Raw genomic sequence first — 17,066 nt, 5'->3', positions numbered from 1 at the left:
TATGTAGATGACATGTTTTAAGCATTAGTTCAGTGAATTTCTCAAATGCCAGATCATGACATTGGAATGCATGTCCTCACTTGAAGCATTACTCAGAGCAAATACAAGAGAGCATAAGAAGTGGTAATGCTGTGTCTTGAAGAGCAGATATTGATGTAATGTGAAGTTACTATAAATTCTATGTACACAGGCAAATCTTGCAGTTTTAAAAAAAGTTTGTAATAGTGCGCTGTGATGACAAGAACTGAACTAATTAGTTTCCTGTCTTAATTTGTTAAAATTTGACGTGAAAAGTCACTAAATCCCACTTGTAGTTTGATAGATTATGTTTTAATGAAGAATACAATCAAATGACTTGGGTATAGCCGAATGACAAATACTCCAAGTATGTTTTTGTTTTACTTGGTTATTTAATGACACTATCAACTACGAGATTATTTAGCATCAGTGAAATTGGTGATAGTAAGATGGTATTTGGTGAGATGAGACCGAGGATTTGGCGTTGATTACATGACAGTTGCCTTACTGTTGGGGAAAATCTCTGATCAGGCCAAGCGGGAATTGAACCCATACCCAAGCATAACTCCAGATCGGCAGGCAAGCGCCTCAGCCAACTGAGCTATGATGGTGGCCTCCAAGCATGTTAATCATGTTGTGCATGCCAGCAATTTCAGAATATAAATATTTCTTAACAAATAAATACTTACGCACATTTCTTCATACTTTTGAGAGAGGGTACTGAAATTAAATTGTTGTAGCTACATTATACCTTTGTTATAGTATACAGTGAAACCTCTCCTTACGGACACCTCCAAGGTACAGACACTCCTCATTTATGGATAGATTTTTATGTCCCAACTGAAATAATATAGAAATAATGATAAATTTAACTCTCGTTTGCGGACACTCTCAGACACGGACACGGACAGCTGTTTCACAGTCCTAAAGCTTGCTTTACCTCCTGATTGCAGACAGAACTTGGATTGCAAGACCTAATGTGTTACAAAAATGGAAAATTTAGTCATGAGAACTGTACAGAAATTCCTTAACATGAAAGAAGACAATAAGGGTCTCGTCTACCACTAGCCCAGCTGGCTACCCCTTGTTAGCTGGAAGCGGGTGGATAAACAAAGTCATAAAATTTAACCTGTCTGATGGGTCCAAGGTTTCCGAAATCGTGAAATTGTATTCGACACATGTTAGGGTTAGTAGGATTATGCTCTTCACTTCAATCAGTTGTTCTGGTTCGAGAGACATGGCACCTGAACATAAAGGTTAAATTGAAAACTGTAAATAACAGTGCTGCATAACTGTAGACCTAGAATAAAATTGCATGGCACAGTACTGTATTTTCCTTTTTCGGTCCTATTTACTGTAGTTCAAAGTTGCAAAGAATTTACTGTAGTACAGTAGACTGTATTTAGAATTAAACTACAGTAATACATTTAATTTAAAGCATGAAGGGATACATAATACATACTATAAATTTACTGTTAGATTGTGAGCCTCCCTCCCAATAAAGGACACCTCCCAGATGCGGACAGATTGTTACGTCCCTTCGATGTCTGTAGATGAGAGGTTTCACTGTATATTGGAAGTTTGTTCTCTTCTGCCTTATACTGCTCTCTCTCTCTCTCTCTCATACTTTCTCCTCTGTCCTTTTTCTAAGCTTCAAACCTAACCACAAAAATGGAGTGACAAATAGAAATGCAAAATTGCAACTGAACTGCACTATGCGTAGGGTTACCATGAGAAGAAATTCTATAGGAGGACATGGAAACTAAAATAAGAGGACATTGCTGAAAAAAGGAATTGAACAAAATTAAGTAAAGATAAAAACAATGGCTCACCTTAGTTCGTTTTCTCACTAGTTGCTGGATCAGTATTACATCTGTACCCTACTTATCGGTGGAGCCCACTATGTGCATAAGAGCCTGAAGAGACAAACTTCTATCTTGTAACAAATAACTATGGAACTGTTCACAGGACATATCATTGAAATTATATTTCACTATGATGATACCTCTGGCTGTCTTTGTTAGCAAGCTATTTCGTTCTTTTGTCCATTGAGCAGATATTAGGGAAAACTCTCTCTCAGCACTTCCATTATGACTTGAGATAAATAAATAGAATTGACATATTATTAAGAGTTCTGAGAAAGTTTCAGTGCTCGCAGAACTATTGGAATTGAAGAATTTGCACCATTGTTTATCTAAACTTAAAATCTTTGTCCAAATTAACTTGATTGGGATATCTTCGTACATTGCAGAATCAATTTGATAAAATAGCTTAGAATCATGAATAGTGACGTTTTTAAGAGTATAAGAATTCAATGCATGTCAATAGGTCATCATATTTTGTTTTTTTTTTTATGTGCTCCAGCTTCAACCATTGAAAGCAGTTAAATTCTTTCATAGGTTTTCACCATTTGTTTAGATATTCTATGCATAATATCGCACATTATTTAATATTTATATTAATTCTAGTTGAAATGCGAAATTCCGGACATTTCAAATTTTTTAAAAATGCTTGCCGGACAGGATAAAATGATTAAAAAAGAGGACATGTCCCGCTTTTGCCGGACAGATGATAACCCTATGTGAAAGTTGTGCCTTGTTTGTGAATAGACTCGCAAGTTTGTTACAACACTTGATCAGCTTCCAGATTGCACAGCATGGAAAACAGTGCACAACACTCAGTTTTTGGCTCATGTGTAATCACGATATTGGTTCCACACCTGTGGAGTAATGGTTAGTGCATCTGGCTGTGAAACCAGGTGGCCTGGGTTCGAATCCTGGTCGGTGCGAGTTAGCTGGTTGAGGTTTTTTCCGGGGTTTTTCCTCAATCCAATATGAGCAAATGCTGGGTAACTTTCAGTGCTGGACTCCCAGACTCATTTCACCGGCATAATTACTTTAATTTCATTCGGATCCTAAATAACCTGAGATGTTGATAAAAGGTCGTAGAATAACCCAATAAAAAAACACTATATTACATACATTTTGAAGCTGCAGGAGAAATACTGTTGATCATAGCTTAAAAAACATGAATATTTTGTAGTGCAATTACTAATAAGCTTTAAGAAGTGCTGTTTTGTAATATGTAAGGGAAATGTGGAGGAATGAAGACATTACCTTGTATCATAACAGGTTCTTACCATTAGAATAACATATTATGTTCTGCTATTATATTGTTGTTTTGTTCTAGGTATGTGGAGAAAGAATGGAAAGAACGTGGCATTGGTATTATAAAACTATTACACAATCAGAAAACTGGAAAAGTGCGTGTTTTAATGCGCCGTGAACAAGTGCTCAAGATATGTGCAAATCACAACCTTAGACCCGACATGGAACTAACCCAGATGAACGACCGTGCTTGGATGTGGGTTGCTCATGACTTTGCTGACGAAGAAGTTCGCCTTGAGAAACTTTGTGTGAGGTTCAAGACAGCAGATGAAGCTGCCAATTTTAAAGATGCTTTTGATAAGGCCAAAACAATCGCTGCAGCTGCTGAACCTTCTCCAATAAAGGGATCTGCACCTACTCCACTTGTCTGTACAACCCCTGTCATGCAACAGCCTTCGAAGATAATAACTAAAGTTGTTCCCCCGGTTACATCCTCGACTTCTGCTCAGGCATCTTCAAACAAGATCACTGTAGGTGGATTTACGTTTGCTTCACCTCCAACTTTCAAAACCGACACAAAATCTACAACAGCACAGTTGTCATCCAAAGATACAACTATGGACAAAGACAAAGTTGGTGTTGAGGCAGCTAAAACAAGTCCTTTTGCTGGTTTCAGCTTCACAAGTCCGCCAAAACCATCGACAGCAGATTCTACAGCAGCCACAGGCAGTGTAAGCACAGAGCCTGCACCATTACGTAGACCTCGCACCACTTTGCCAAAAGCTGCAGTCAGTTCCCCATCTCCTGTGGTATCAAGTACTGCTCAGACTACATCACAGTGTAGTGTTGCAGCACCTCAGATGGTGGAAACAAAAGCAGCAGACTCATCTGGCACAAAGCTGATGTTTGACTCATCTCAGCCTAACCTAACATTCTCTGCTCTAGCATCGGCTACTAAAGCAACTGGTTTCAAAAAAGACGAGAATTTTAAGGGATGGGAAGGAGCAGGACAATCTTTATTTTCAGGAACTCCCAAGAATAAGAGCTTTACTGCTGATGCTGATGCAAATGAAAATGAGAGCACTGCTGAAGAATTTGTGCCAACTGCGGAATTCAAGCCAGTGATACCATTGCCAGAACTTGTGGATGTGAAGACAGGAGAAGAAGGAGAAAATGTGTTGTTTGAAGAGAGAGCGAAATTACTTCGTTTTGATAGTGAAGGAAAACAGTGGAAAGAGCGAGGCATTGGAAAGTTGAAGGTCATGCAGGATCCTAGCAGTGGAAAAGTCCGGTTACTCATGCGTCGTGAACAGGTGCTGAAAGTGTGTTGCAATCATTTTGTCACCGCAGATATGAAGTTCAGTGCTCTTTCTACATCAGATCGAGCTTGGACTTGGTATGCCCAGGACTACTCTGAAGAAGAGATGAAAGCAGAGCTGCTGGCAGTTAAATTCAAGACAGTCGAACAGGCTCTTGCTTTTAAGAAAGTTCTAGATGATGTTCAAACAAGAATGACTGAGAAAAAGAAAGAAACTGTCCCAGCTGTGGAGAAAGTAAAATCTCCTCAAGCTGATGTTTGGAAATGCAAGGAGTGTATTTTCCCAAATGCTGCTGATGCAAACCATTGTCTCTCTTGCAAGAAGTCAAGGCCTCGTCAATTGAAAGAGAGCACTATTTTCATGTCACGTGGGAGTGATCAACAACCAAAGCTTATGGAAATTCCTAAGTCGAGTGATATATGGGAATGTCAAGCTTGTCGTCTCAAGAATGATGGTGATAGTGACATTTGTATTGGGTGTAAAAAACCAAATAGTTCAAAAGCTGCTAGTCGATCAAGTACATCTTCTACTAAACCTTTGTCAGAATTGTTCAAAGCTAAACCAGGCTCATGGGAATGTAAGACTTGTTGTGTTAGAAATGATGGCTCAACAGAATTATGTCTGGCATGTGAGAGTCCAAAACCAGGAAGTAATATAAGTGCAAAACCTGTGCCAACCTTCAGTTTTGGTGTTTCAAAAGGGCAGAACACACCTTTGTCAGAATTGTTTAAACCCAAAACAGGCTCCTGGGAATGCAAGGCCTGTTACACACGTAATGATGCAGATAAGATGTCTTGTGTATGTTGTAATGGTCCAAAACCAGGCCAGGAAGGCACACAGAAAGCAAAAACCGAAGATACTGCAAGCCAGCCTGCATTCAAGTTTGGAATGCCTTCATCTGGTGCAGGATTTATTATAGGATCTTCAGCTGAAAGCACCACAGGACAAAATAACTTTAAGTTTGGAATTCCAGTAACTAGCAGTACTGAACCAGTTAAATTTAACTTTGGAATACCCGTTTCAAGCACATCTACTTCTGCTGCAACCTCCACCACTGCAGCAACTACAACTGCACAGCCATTATTTGCCGCCTCAGGCACAACCACATCAAAAGGAGGATTCTCATTTGGATTCCCTAATTCTAGTACTTCATCTGCAAATGTTTTTGGAACTGACAGTACTTCAACAACAAAACCTTTTGTGTTTGAACCAAAAACTAGCTCAGGTGCTTTCTTGTTTGGAAGTTCAACAAACCCTGGAAATAATAGCAGTTCCTTAACATTCAGTTTTGGAAGTGGGACAGTGTTGGAATCCAAAAAGGAATCTACTCCTCCAAGGGATACTGCCGGTAAGTGTGCACATATGTCTAGAAACTTACATTTTGTTTGAAATTGACTCTTAATATTTTATTCTATATTGCGTTCTTTCAGATTTGTCCTGATTAAGTCTGCATACATTAAGTGAATAAATAAATTCAGCTGAAATAATTAGTATTTCCTGCTAAAATGTGTAAGGAAAACTGAGTTAAGAATACCAAAAGAACATGATGATATGAGATGATATGATCCCATAAGGCTCCATTAGTTAAGAATAAAGAAATGTAGAAAATTACAAAGTATGTCAATTATGTAAATGATTAGATGTGAAGTCTAAAACTCAATCTAGAAAGCTTAATATGAATGTGAAATGTTGGTTGGTATCTAATGTTCAGCGGTTGACTATGATTTTATTCACTCTCTTGCACTCCAAAATTTAGCAGAAATACTAGAAAATTCAGTAAAAGTTGGACAGTGAAGAAGGTGATCTTGATCCATACTTTCATTAAGATTACAGGAAGGGCATGTATTTGAAAAGTTCAGTGTTCATTCAATTTTTTCCTGGGGCTTTGCAATTCTTTGAAACTTTGTATACTTCAGTCTGTTCATTATAAGAAATAAAATCTATTGTAGGCCTATTGTTATTGGAGCATTTCATTTGGAGTGAAGAGTTTTCCTGAAACAGTATGTCTTTACTCTGTACTTACTTGTGCCATGGTCATCAACAAAATCTGTAGTCTATTTTGCTTTAGGTACTCTAATGTAATTAAAACTCCTATGAACAAGTTACAAGCATGTTCCACAGTAGTCAGTGATAGTGGTACCTCTAGCCTTTTGGACTTATTCTTCCATATGTGATGAAACATTTATATGCTGTGACTCAGTTCCCAGAACATATTGCACCACGAGAAGGTGAAGTTGGAATTTGGATAGGAGAGGTTATAAAATGCACATCATTGTCCCAACCCTAAAATGTGTATAATACACAGTAATATAATTTATTTCAGTATTTGAAAATCGTTTGGTTCTAGATTGTCATTTAATAGTAATGGTGTGAATTTATAGGTCACAAGTTCACTTTTGGGAGCCCTGGAAAATTTGAATTCAACTTCAGTGGAATTAGACCAAAGTCTCCTACAAAATCACCGAAGTCTCCTGGTGTTGGCAGCAGTACTTCTGTTGCTGCAGCAGATGAAGATGAAAGTGGAAGTGAACCTGAAGAAGATGAGGGAGAACACATTTATTTTCAGGTGAGTTCGTTTTTCATTGTTATTTCATTTCCTTCATTTCTGGCTTAGCCCTCTCTGTAACATTGCTATTACTTGTCTTGTTGCAGCCTGTAATCCCACTACCAGATAAAGTACCTCTACATACAGGAGAAGAGGAAGAAGATGTACTGTATTGTCATCGAGCCAAATTGTTCCGTTTCACCAGTGGAGAATGGAAGGAACGTGGTGTTGGTGATATTAAGGTTCTCAAACACAGGAATACACACAAAGTTAGGTGAGTTTTTATATCTGTATCTGCTGATACTATAGCATTGCTTAAACAAGGTGTGCCACTTTTCCTTTACCCCCTCTTTTTTTTTTTTTAATTAATTTCTGTTTTGTTTCATTCATATCATTTGAGTTGAACATGTCAGACTGACAGCAGTGAATAACATTTGAATTGCTTTCATAAAGTATAAATTATTCAGTCTAATTGAAATATGTAGCAGCTATCGTTATGAAACTGCCAACATTAGGTTTTGACCCATTACATTCTGTATCATCCATTATTAAGAAACTGATGTAGTCTAAGGACAACAAGCGAAACTTGCTTAGAAATGGCTTTTATAGAACCTGGAGGTTCATTGTCGCCCTCACATAACCCTGCCATCGGTCCCTATCCTGAGCAAGATTAATCCAGTCTCTACTGTCATATCCCATCTTCCCCAAATCCATTTTAATTTTTTTCCTCCCACCTACTGTATAAGTTGGCCTGCCCAAGTGAAAAGTGGGAAGATTGGAGAATGCTAGGTTTGCAGTGAAAACTATGTATGGGCTATTCCATATGAAATCAATCAGTAAAAAACCTCGCATTTTTTTAATACTCTAATTTTTCCCGTATTTATACAAGGTGTTGAGGACAGTGCATTTTCAAAAATGTACTATCGATAGTCAAACGGTTTTCGTATTATTGAGCGACAAATTTAGCGTATTTTATAAAACAAGCCTCTTTCAGCGCTCAGAACTCTGGAACCATTTACTGCAGAACATTGAACAGGAGCTCATTTTGAAGCTGATATTTGGTAGGTTATGTTAAGAACTAATCTTATTTTTATTGTATACAGAGAGACAGATAATCTGATTTTACTTACTTTTAGGCTTTTTGCCAATTTGTAAAAATGTAAAAAATATTGAGAAAAAACCTTGCATTATTTAGAGGGATCCGGCATTGTTTGCTTAGTGCCTCGGCAACAAGTTTTGAGGGTATTAAATAAATTATTTTCACACGCCTATACTTGAACGGTGCAGTACCGCACGCACTGGCCGAGAGCTGAAGATAAGCGAGTGTTGGGCGTCATTTTAATCCTGTGTTTATGAAAACTTGTGATGAAGCTAGCCCAGCTATCTGCTACTAGACGAAACATCACGTGTTTGTCTCCTGGCCTTGCTTGTCTCGGCTAGCTCCCGCCTCACAGTCAGCTGGTTACTTCATGCGCGTACTATTTATTTTTCTTTATTTGATATTTTCAATACTTTATCAACAGTGCACCAGTAAGAAATGTGTGTTTATTTGTACTTTTAATGCGGAATCTAACCATATAGGCTATTTTAAAAATATTTTTTTTTGTGGTCAAAGGCATCTTAATGAAGAAAAATCTAAATTTCTCCATTTCCATAAGAAGTAAGAAAAACTGTTTACATGTCAATATAAACTTTAATTTCTCAGCATCAAAATAAACCATGATTTTGATCATTGGGTGAAAGGGTTTCGGAGCCACAACAGTTTAAAGTTGCTAATTTTATGAAAATGCGATAAATTTAAATATTTTTAATTTAAACACTATGAAGTTCTGATGCCTCAAACTTTGTACAAAGCATTGTATCACAGTTGTCAACGGACAGGAAAAGTTTCATTGTATTTAAAAATTGCAAGGTCAATTCTCTCTATATTTCGGTCGATTTGAGATGGAATAGCCTGTATGCAAAAAAAAGTTTTTGCTGTGTATATTATAAATTTTTCTGTATTTTTGTTTTATAAGATAACTCATATGCAGGATCAGATTTTTTTGGTGAAAATTTTTTAGAATTTTCGTGAAAAATGAATTAAATATAGTACTTATCATTAAAAATGTGACTAATTTCGTTATTTTTTTTTTTCACCGTGTAATATCATACACAATCTTAATTACCAATAATCTTTACACACAACACTATATTTGTAACATTCATGGCAAAATAAAGCTGTTGATAATAATAATAATAATAATAATAATAATAATAATAATAATAATAATAATAATAATGTGTATTACTCATTGCACAAATGATTGCCGATTTCCAGAAAGGCTTTGTCGCTTTGTCGCTTTGTCTTGCGATACGATCCATCTCCTACGCAATGTTTATGCTTTAGTTTGCCTATTGGCCGCCAGCAATCTTGCATGTAATGAGTAGGCTAATACCCTTTGTATATCAGTTCTATTGTTAACTCAGTTCTATGGAAAAATCCAGTCACCAATGGCCATGAAAGAGAATAATAGAATTCACAAATAATTTGTCTTCCTTTTCTTTTGCAGCTGACTTCTTCAAAACTAATATATTGTATTTATTTGAAGTAATTTTAAAAAAATTCCCTTTTTTCGTTTTTATCGCAGAAATGAAGATTTTTCGCATGAACAGCCAATTTTCGTCGACAAATTTAATGTCTTAAATGAGGCACATTTATGATAAAACCTGCATATACTTCTTGGTTTATCAGTTATTCACATTTTTTTTTTTTTTTGCTTATAAAAAAAAAGAAAAACCTGCCCTGCTGATTTGAAATAAGAATGTTTCGACCCAGCACTAGTGACATGTTGGGATTCCTATTCACAATAATACACATTTTACAGCAGAAATCCAGGCATTAATGCAAGTTTGTGGTTGGACAGTGCTTAGAGGCATGTCAAGGTAAAGCTGCTTCCCATATTTAAAAAACTGTATAGTTTGTATTGCTGCAATGGGATATTCTCTTCCTGTCAGGCTACTAATGAGGCGGGATCAGGTACTGAAGCTATGTTTGAATCATTTCCTGAGACCTGAAATAAACTTCTTGGAAAAAGATGAGAAGACATGGCTGTGGAGTGCACCAGATTACTCTGAAGGTCAAGTTCAGGAAGAAAGATTTGCCATAAGATTCAAGAACAAGGAGGTAGCTGGAGAATTCAAACAGGCTATTGACAAAGCACAGGTAAGTGAAGTTTTGATGCATATAAAATAAGTAATTGAGTAACTAGCGGACTTACTCGTGTTACTTATGTAAGTTTGTGCGGCTTACACCTGTTTCGGTGCTTCATCATACCATCCTCAGAGCCTACTAGATCTCTGCGTCATCTCGAACTTCTCTGCCTGTTATGTGGGTGCGTTTGATTGTTGAAAGGTGTTGAAAAGTGGAGTCAAATAGTGTGTGTGTACTGTTCTTTATTTTGTGGCTGATGTTCGATATTATGTTGTTGGTGTGTGTAATGATTTCTTCAAGTTCTGTATGGTGATTGAAGCACCGAAACAGCTGTAAGCCGCACAAACTTATAATTAACACGAGTAAGTCTGCTAGTTAATCATTTATATTCAAGTGTTAAAAGTAGTGTATGCAAGATTCAAAATGGCATATAAAATGTCAGTTTTCCTCGATGTAATACTTCAACCAATGCTAATATTTTTTGGTGTGTTGAAGTCTCAGCATTACAGTTCTTGCATAAGGAAAATGCTTTTGAATAACTTAGTTGCATTGAAAGATACGGATTTATCAGATATGCTTATATTGATAGTAAATTTTGACAACTCTATTTTTTTTGTGTCACCATCCTGTTAGATATTTCCTTGATAAAAGTATGGAACTATCGAGCATCTAAAATCTCACACCATATATTAGTGCCCCACACTTGAAGATTGTTTTCTCGCACCCAGTGGGGATTTTATGCAGCCCAGTGGTGTCCATTATGGCAATTCACTACTCTCTTGTTATGAAATTTTGCTTTATCTGTTCATAAAACTTTAGATAGGAAACTGGGATCATCTATTTTAACATCATTTAATTCGAGAAAAATTCGTTCCGGCACTGGAAATCTAACCCGGGACCTCTCAGGTCTGCGCGCTGAGTGCTCTTTCCAACTGAGCTATGCCGGGACACGATCCACTGTGCCTGCCGAACTCTTCTCATTGTAATGTTTTACGGCCTTACTACCTGCACTTTAGACAATGTAAGTCATACATGCAGGAGCGCATATTTAAATGACTTTATGGCCATATTCAACCTCAGTTTGTGACCGGAACGAATTTTTCTCGAATTTTTTTTTTTTAGTAGGTTATTTTACGACGCTTTATCAACATCTCAGGTTATTTAGCGTCTGAATGAGATGAAGGTGTGATAATGCCGGTGAAATGAGTCCGGGGTCCAGCACCGAAAGTTACCCAGCATTTGCTCATATTGGGTTGAGGGAAAACCCCGGAAAAAACCTCAACCAGGTAACTTGCCCCGACCGGGAATCGAACCCGGGCCACCTGGTTTCGCAGCCAGACGCGCTGACCGTTACTCCACAGGTGTGGACTTTCTCGAATTAAATGATGATAATACACATTGGCTACTTCATAGTAGTCGTGTAAAATTAATGAGGTAGGCGAGACTTCATATATAATGAATATGTGATGTATTAACTGTTAGCAGTTTTCACAAACTGATGTTGAATATGGCCACAAAGTCATTTAAATATGCGCTCCTGCATGTATGACTTACATTGTCTAAAGTGCAGGTAGTAAGGCCATAAAACATTACAATGAGAGGAGTTCGGCCGGCACCGTGGATCGTGTCCCGGCATAGCTCAGTTGGAAAGAGCACTCAGTGCGCAGAGCTGAGAGGTCCCGGGTTCGATACCCGGTGCCGGAACGAATTTTTCTCGAATTAAATGGTGATAATACACATTGGCTACTTCAAGGTAGTCGTGTAATATTCAGTGAGGTAGGCGAGACCTCATATATAATGAATATGTGATGTATTAACTGTTAGCAGTTTTCACAAACTGATGTTGAATATGGCCATAAAGTCATTTAAATATGCGCTCCTGCATGTATGACTTACATTGTCTAAAGTGCAGTTAGTGAGGCCGTAAAACATTACAATGAGAGGAGTTCGGCCGGCACCGTGGATCGTGTCCCGGCACAGCTCAGTTGGAAAGAGCATTCAGTGCACAGAGCTGAGAGGTCCCGGGTTCGATTCCCGGTGCCGGAACGAATTTTTCTCGAATTAAATTATGATAATACACATTGGCTACTTCATAGTAGTCGTGTAATATTCAGTGGGGTAGGTGAGACCTCGTATATAATGACTATGTGATGTTTTAACCATTACTTTAAAAGCAAAATTGAAACATCTTTCATGATCTTTAGTACCCAGAACTATAGGCACTAAAAATTAATGACACAGAATGTAGTTTGCATTATGGTGTTGACTGATTTCTGACTTCCCAAATTACTTTTTGTATGTTTTCATATAATTAGACTCATCACACTGCACAACTGACAAACATTAAAGGAAAGAGAAAGGCTTTCTCAAACACAACTGTGTGTCTTCACTATCCGTCTGCACAGCACTGTACAGATGAATAGAAAAGAATAATTGGAAAATTTTGTTTCACCTTCTGTGGTGTTCAGATTGTTGAGTGTGGATAATTTTGTGTTAAGGATAAGTGGTTTTTCATGGTCATATTGTTTACAACAATCAGAATTAGAAACTAAATTCTTAAAATTTATCATAGCAGCCTTTAAGTGTATTTGGGCGCCAATGAATAACGTTGAAACTTGTTCCACACTTTCATTTAAGTATCTAGAGATTTTCAAGCTCTCTAATATTCTTAATATACAGGTTAAACAGTAGGCTAAGTAATGTTATTAATTTCACGGGATTATTCTTTGAGATATTTCAAACAGAATAATTTAGTATAAATTTGCTCGTTTTTTGCTTCCTTTTCGAGATAAAAATGGTTTTATACGAAACATTTCATAGCATGTTTTGGGAGAGCTATTGATTGAATTTCCAAAATACTCAGTCAATTTAAGAGAGAAATAAACAAGTTGCCAATAATATACGGTTTATATTTTCTTTGACTGAACTATTACTGGAAACACATACACAAATGAAATAATTTACTATTATCCAAATAGCAAAACTTTTGTTTTCTGGGTTACATAAAAATGCTGTTGGCATGGTGACCAAGTTATTGTGATTATTGCTAATGGAAGTAAAGACCATTTTGTATTTTATTAATTGCATACAATGAAATAAATCTTGAAAATATTAAAACATAGCTTCAGAAGTGAAATTTTTAATTTACCACCACTAGGTCCATTAAAATGTGATAATAGAATTGTAGAGAATTGGTAAGTAACATTGTAAAATTCCTTCGCAGAACGAAAAGTTGCATAGTTTGGGTCAAATTTCTGTACTTTTTAAAAAAAAGTTAAAATTCTTTCAACCATTTATTATCATAATACACTGCTATGAAATGAAATTATAATTTTTGTGTAATTGTTGGTTGTAGATTCTCGAAATCTCAGAGAGAAAGATGTTACATTGATTGTACAAGTTCTTCGACACAAAAATAAAAATAACGATTTTATTATTTACTCATAAAATGTGAAATGAAATTTTTGTTTTATTTAAATAATTTTTTTTTTTTTTTTTTTTCCATTTAAGGTAAATTTGTCATACATTTTTCATTTTAATGACTAAGTTAGAATACAATCCTTTTGTGCACATTAACCCAAAAATACGTTTCTGTCAGATTTGGTATAGAAATATGCATTAAAAAAATCACTTTTTTTTTTTACAAAGAATCTTTTTTGATAGTTGAATGTTGTTTTTAATTTTTGCCAGTGTATCTGAAATATCATTACCTTACTCTCCAATTAATTTGTTCTTTTGTTTTATATTTCAGACTGAAATGAGATCATCTTTCACTGATGTAACATCTTTGCAAGAGAACGTGATTTCCACCACTCCTTCAAAGGAGAAGGGAGCAGGTGACGGTAGATATCAACATAATAGCACTAATAATGCACATATTTGTAAACCTCTAGCTTGTGCTGAAACTCTTGTTCGGTGCACCTTGTCTTCCTTGTGTTCAATTAATGTTGGCCCTCAGCCCAGTAAAATTTGCTGCTTTACTAAAACAAATATGCGCTACACTAAATGCGGCTATAACAGTGATGTATGCTTATCTTTTCATTCTTCCCTGTTACGTGAACGGGTTACTAATCGTTGCATATGCATTGAGGAGAGGAAAGAAAGCTGCAGTTGCCTTGTACATAAAAGTGTGAATGTAGTTCATGTAGGTGAATTACAAAATACTACAGAAGAAAATCAAAATAATGGCTTTGATGAAAACTTGCCCAGTACTTCAGCTTCAGACTTATTCCTTAGCATAGATTTAACTCCAAGAGTTACTTATCGTGAACTGTTTCATGACATTTCTACCTCCCTGATGCAGCTGTATCCATTTTGTAATTGTTTATTGATTCATTGGTTGTCATTCGAGTTGTTGGCTGGCCCTGTATTGAGCATAACCTTCAGATACTTTTACCGTTCATATAAACTCCTAATATATGTGTCAGAATTGAGGTGTCTGTTTTTGTCTCTGTCTGATGAAAACCAGTTAAGAAATAGATTGCTTTGTGCAATTTGCTTGGCAGCACCTAAGTTGAACTGAAATAGATCAGGATAAACGAAAATGTTTGATTTGTGTCCAGTATGTTGTACATTGTGCAACTTGAAACTCCCAGTGAATAACAGCAACATGACAGTATATTCAAAGCTTTGCTGTCTGTTAACTGCTCTTCTTTATTTTTTATTTCTTCTATGTTCTTTTCCTTTTCATTGTTGTTTTTCTTCTCTTTGCCGTGTTCTTTTTATTCTCTTTGCCATATTCTTTTTATTCTTTTTCCCATGTTTTTCTTCTCTTCTGTGTTCTTTTTCTTTTTTTACTTATTCTTTTTCTTGTTAATTTCTTCTCTTTTTTTATCTCCTCCTCTCCCTTTATATCTTCTCTGTCCTTTTTTGTCTATTCTCTTTTTCACGGTTTTTTCTTCAATTTTCTGTTTTATCCTATGTTTCGGAATTTCTGTTCTCCTCACAGTCAGTGTCAGAATCCATGTTTTTTTATGTCTAGGGATGAGAATTTTATGTTATAAAAACACGCCAAATATTCATGTAAATATTCTCTTAAAATTACTCAAATATTCTCTTAAAAATAAAAAAGTGTTCTTGTAAAGATGAAATTGGTTGCTGTAATATATGCGAAATAACACTCTTACAGTATAATATATAGTACAGTATTAATTAATATTCATAATTCATTTTTCTTTAAGTTTTTTGTGTAACATTTACTTGAAATAACATATTGATACAATTATTTGCTCGCCATTTTCTTCTGAGAGAGTCCTTTAACTTGAATAATTTAAAGTCTGAGAAAGCCTTCTTCACATCACATGATGTCACTCGTCATTTTGTGAAATGAGATGTACATTCTTGCCAACCCAACTTCATCGTGCTCTCCGTGTGACACCCGTGATACCTCCTCCTTTAATCTCCTGTTTATAGAAAATACCTGGTTAAATTTAGATTGTACTGTTCTTCCTTTCCTTCCTTTTGCACCCATTATGCTTACACTTCCTCCTCCTTCTTCAGAGTTTCCAAAGCATTATGAAGTGGCAGTAATTCCTTTACTGTAAGCATAAGATCTCGTAATATGTTTGAATTTAACCTAACACTGTGTAATTTGAGAATTAATTCCGTCTTTGAAATAACCAAATAAACACCGAGCGAAAATTAGTAAATAAATCATTAATAAACACACAGATAAAATGCTTTGAAATATGCACTTTTATTCTCTAACACATAAAATATTCTTCAAATCCTGAAATTTGCATGTATATTCTCTATGAATTTTATATTCTGAAAGCATTTGTCGTCATACTTAAAATCAGCAACATATATACTCTAAAACAAAATATGGTTATACATAAAATTCTCATCCTTACTAATGACTGTGCTGTCTGGTACATCTGGACCAACATCTTTCTCAGTACTGGTACATGTATTCTAGGATTTTCACATGTGTACAGGATTGTCTCCAGTGGTTTCTTACAGGGACAAGGAGATTAGCTGTTTGTAGTGTTACCATAGGAAATTCAAAGATTTGCCTGTAATGCGTCAGACAGACTCTTCTTACATACTTCATGCAGAAACGTGAACTTCCCCCTCCTACCCTTTTCTAGGCAGTAAGAACGTGGAACTGTTTAGTAAAGCTTCGTTTCTTTCTTTCAACATCTCTTGCCATATCATGGACGTAATAAACTTTGCAAATTATATAAACTCATCTGTGATATTAAGTCGTCAATTATTGGTTAACAAATTATACAATAATATACTTACACATTGTAGATTGTGTTAATGTAATACTTTCACTGAAATATTACATTTTGAACATGACTTGTGTAGAGATGGTTTTTGGCATGCTGCATCTTATGCCCATGTGTATAGTGATGGAATGGATTTTGTTCCTATTTTGTACTACAGTATTTATAGTTGTTGTTTTAAAAAGTGAAGAACGAGATTTCTGAAATTTTTCATGAATAGTGTTAGCATTTGAAGTGAAACCATATGTAGTCACTATTGCATAATTAAAGTAAATTTAATGTGTTCACCTACGTAACTACCAGTTACCTTGTACTTATTCAATTAAATACTTTCATTGGAATATACAGGATGAATCACGAAGTTTGAAACAAAAAAAATATAAAAAATTATTGTGGTGTAGTTGTTTGCATGCTTTCGTCTGAACCCTCCAGTTTTGGATTCTAACACTGCTTAGTGTGATGGATTTTATGGACGAGAAAATTCGGAGTACAGTTTCTGGGGAAAGAAGTAAAGTTTTGGGGTTGTATGTCGCACTTTGTTAATGGCAATTAATGTTATAAGTAAAATTCTGACACTAGTCATAATATTACTTATAGCTCCAACTTTTCAGTACCAGATAACACTTCCAACTGTTTTCTGACATTGTTTCTGGT

The 17,066-nt window shown here is 35.9% G+C and overlaps 1 protein-coding gene across 3 annotated transcripts in view; it reads left to right on the top strand.

The window, feature by feature from the left end:
* The window catches only part of Nup358 (Nucleoporin 358kD), a 125,638-nt gene that overhangs the window by 70,258 nt on the left and 38,314 nt on the right, over positions 1–17,066 (top strand). For all 3 annotated transcript variants that reach the window (XM_069820346.1, XM_069820344.1, XM_069820345.1), the window contains exons 23-27: positions 3,208–5,792; positions 6,826–7,010; positions 7,097–7,263; positions 9,987–10,194; positions 13,934–14,024. In XM_069820346.1, coding sequence (XP_069676447.1) covers positions 3,208–5,792; positions 6,826–7,010; positions 7,097–7,263; positions 9,987–10,194; positions 13,934–14,024 — 3,236 coding nt within the window. The remainder of the gene's footprint in view (positions 1–3,207; positions 5,793–6,825; positions 7,011–7,096; positions 7,264–9,986; positions 10,195–13,933; positions 14,025–17,066) is intronic.

Source organism: Periplaneta americana, chromosome 3 (genome assembly GCF_040183065.1).
Source record: "Periplaneta americana isolate PAMFEO1 chromosome 3, P.americana_PAMFEO1_priV1, whole genome shotgun sequence".
NCBI lineage: Eukaryota > Metazoa > Arthropoda > Insecta > Blattodea > Blattidae > Periplaneta > Periplaneta americana.
The sequence above is the reverse complement of the archived record's forward strand: the minus strand, read 5'-3'. Positions and strand labels throughout refer to the sequence as shown.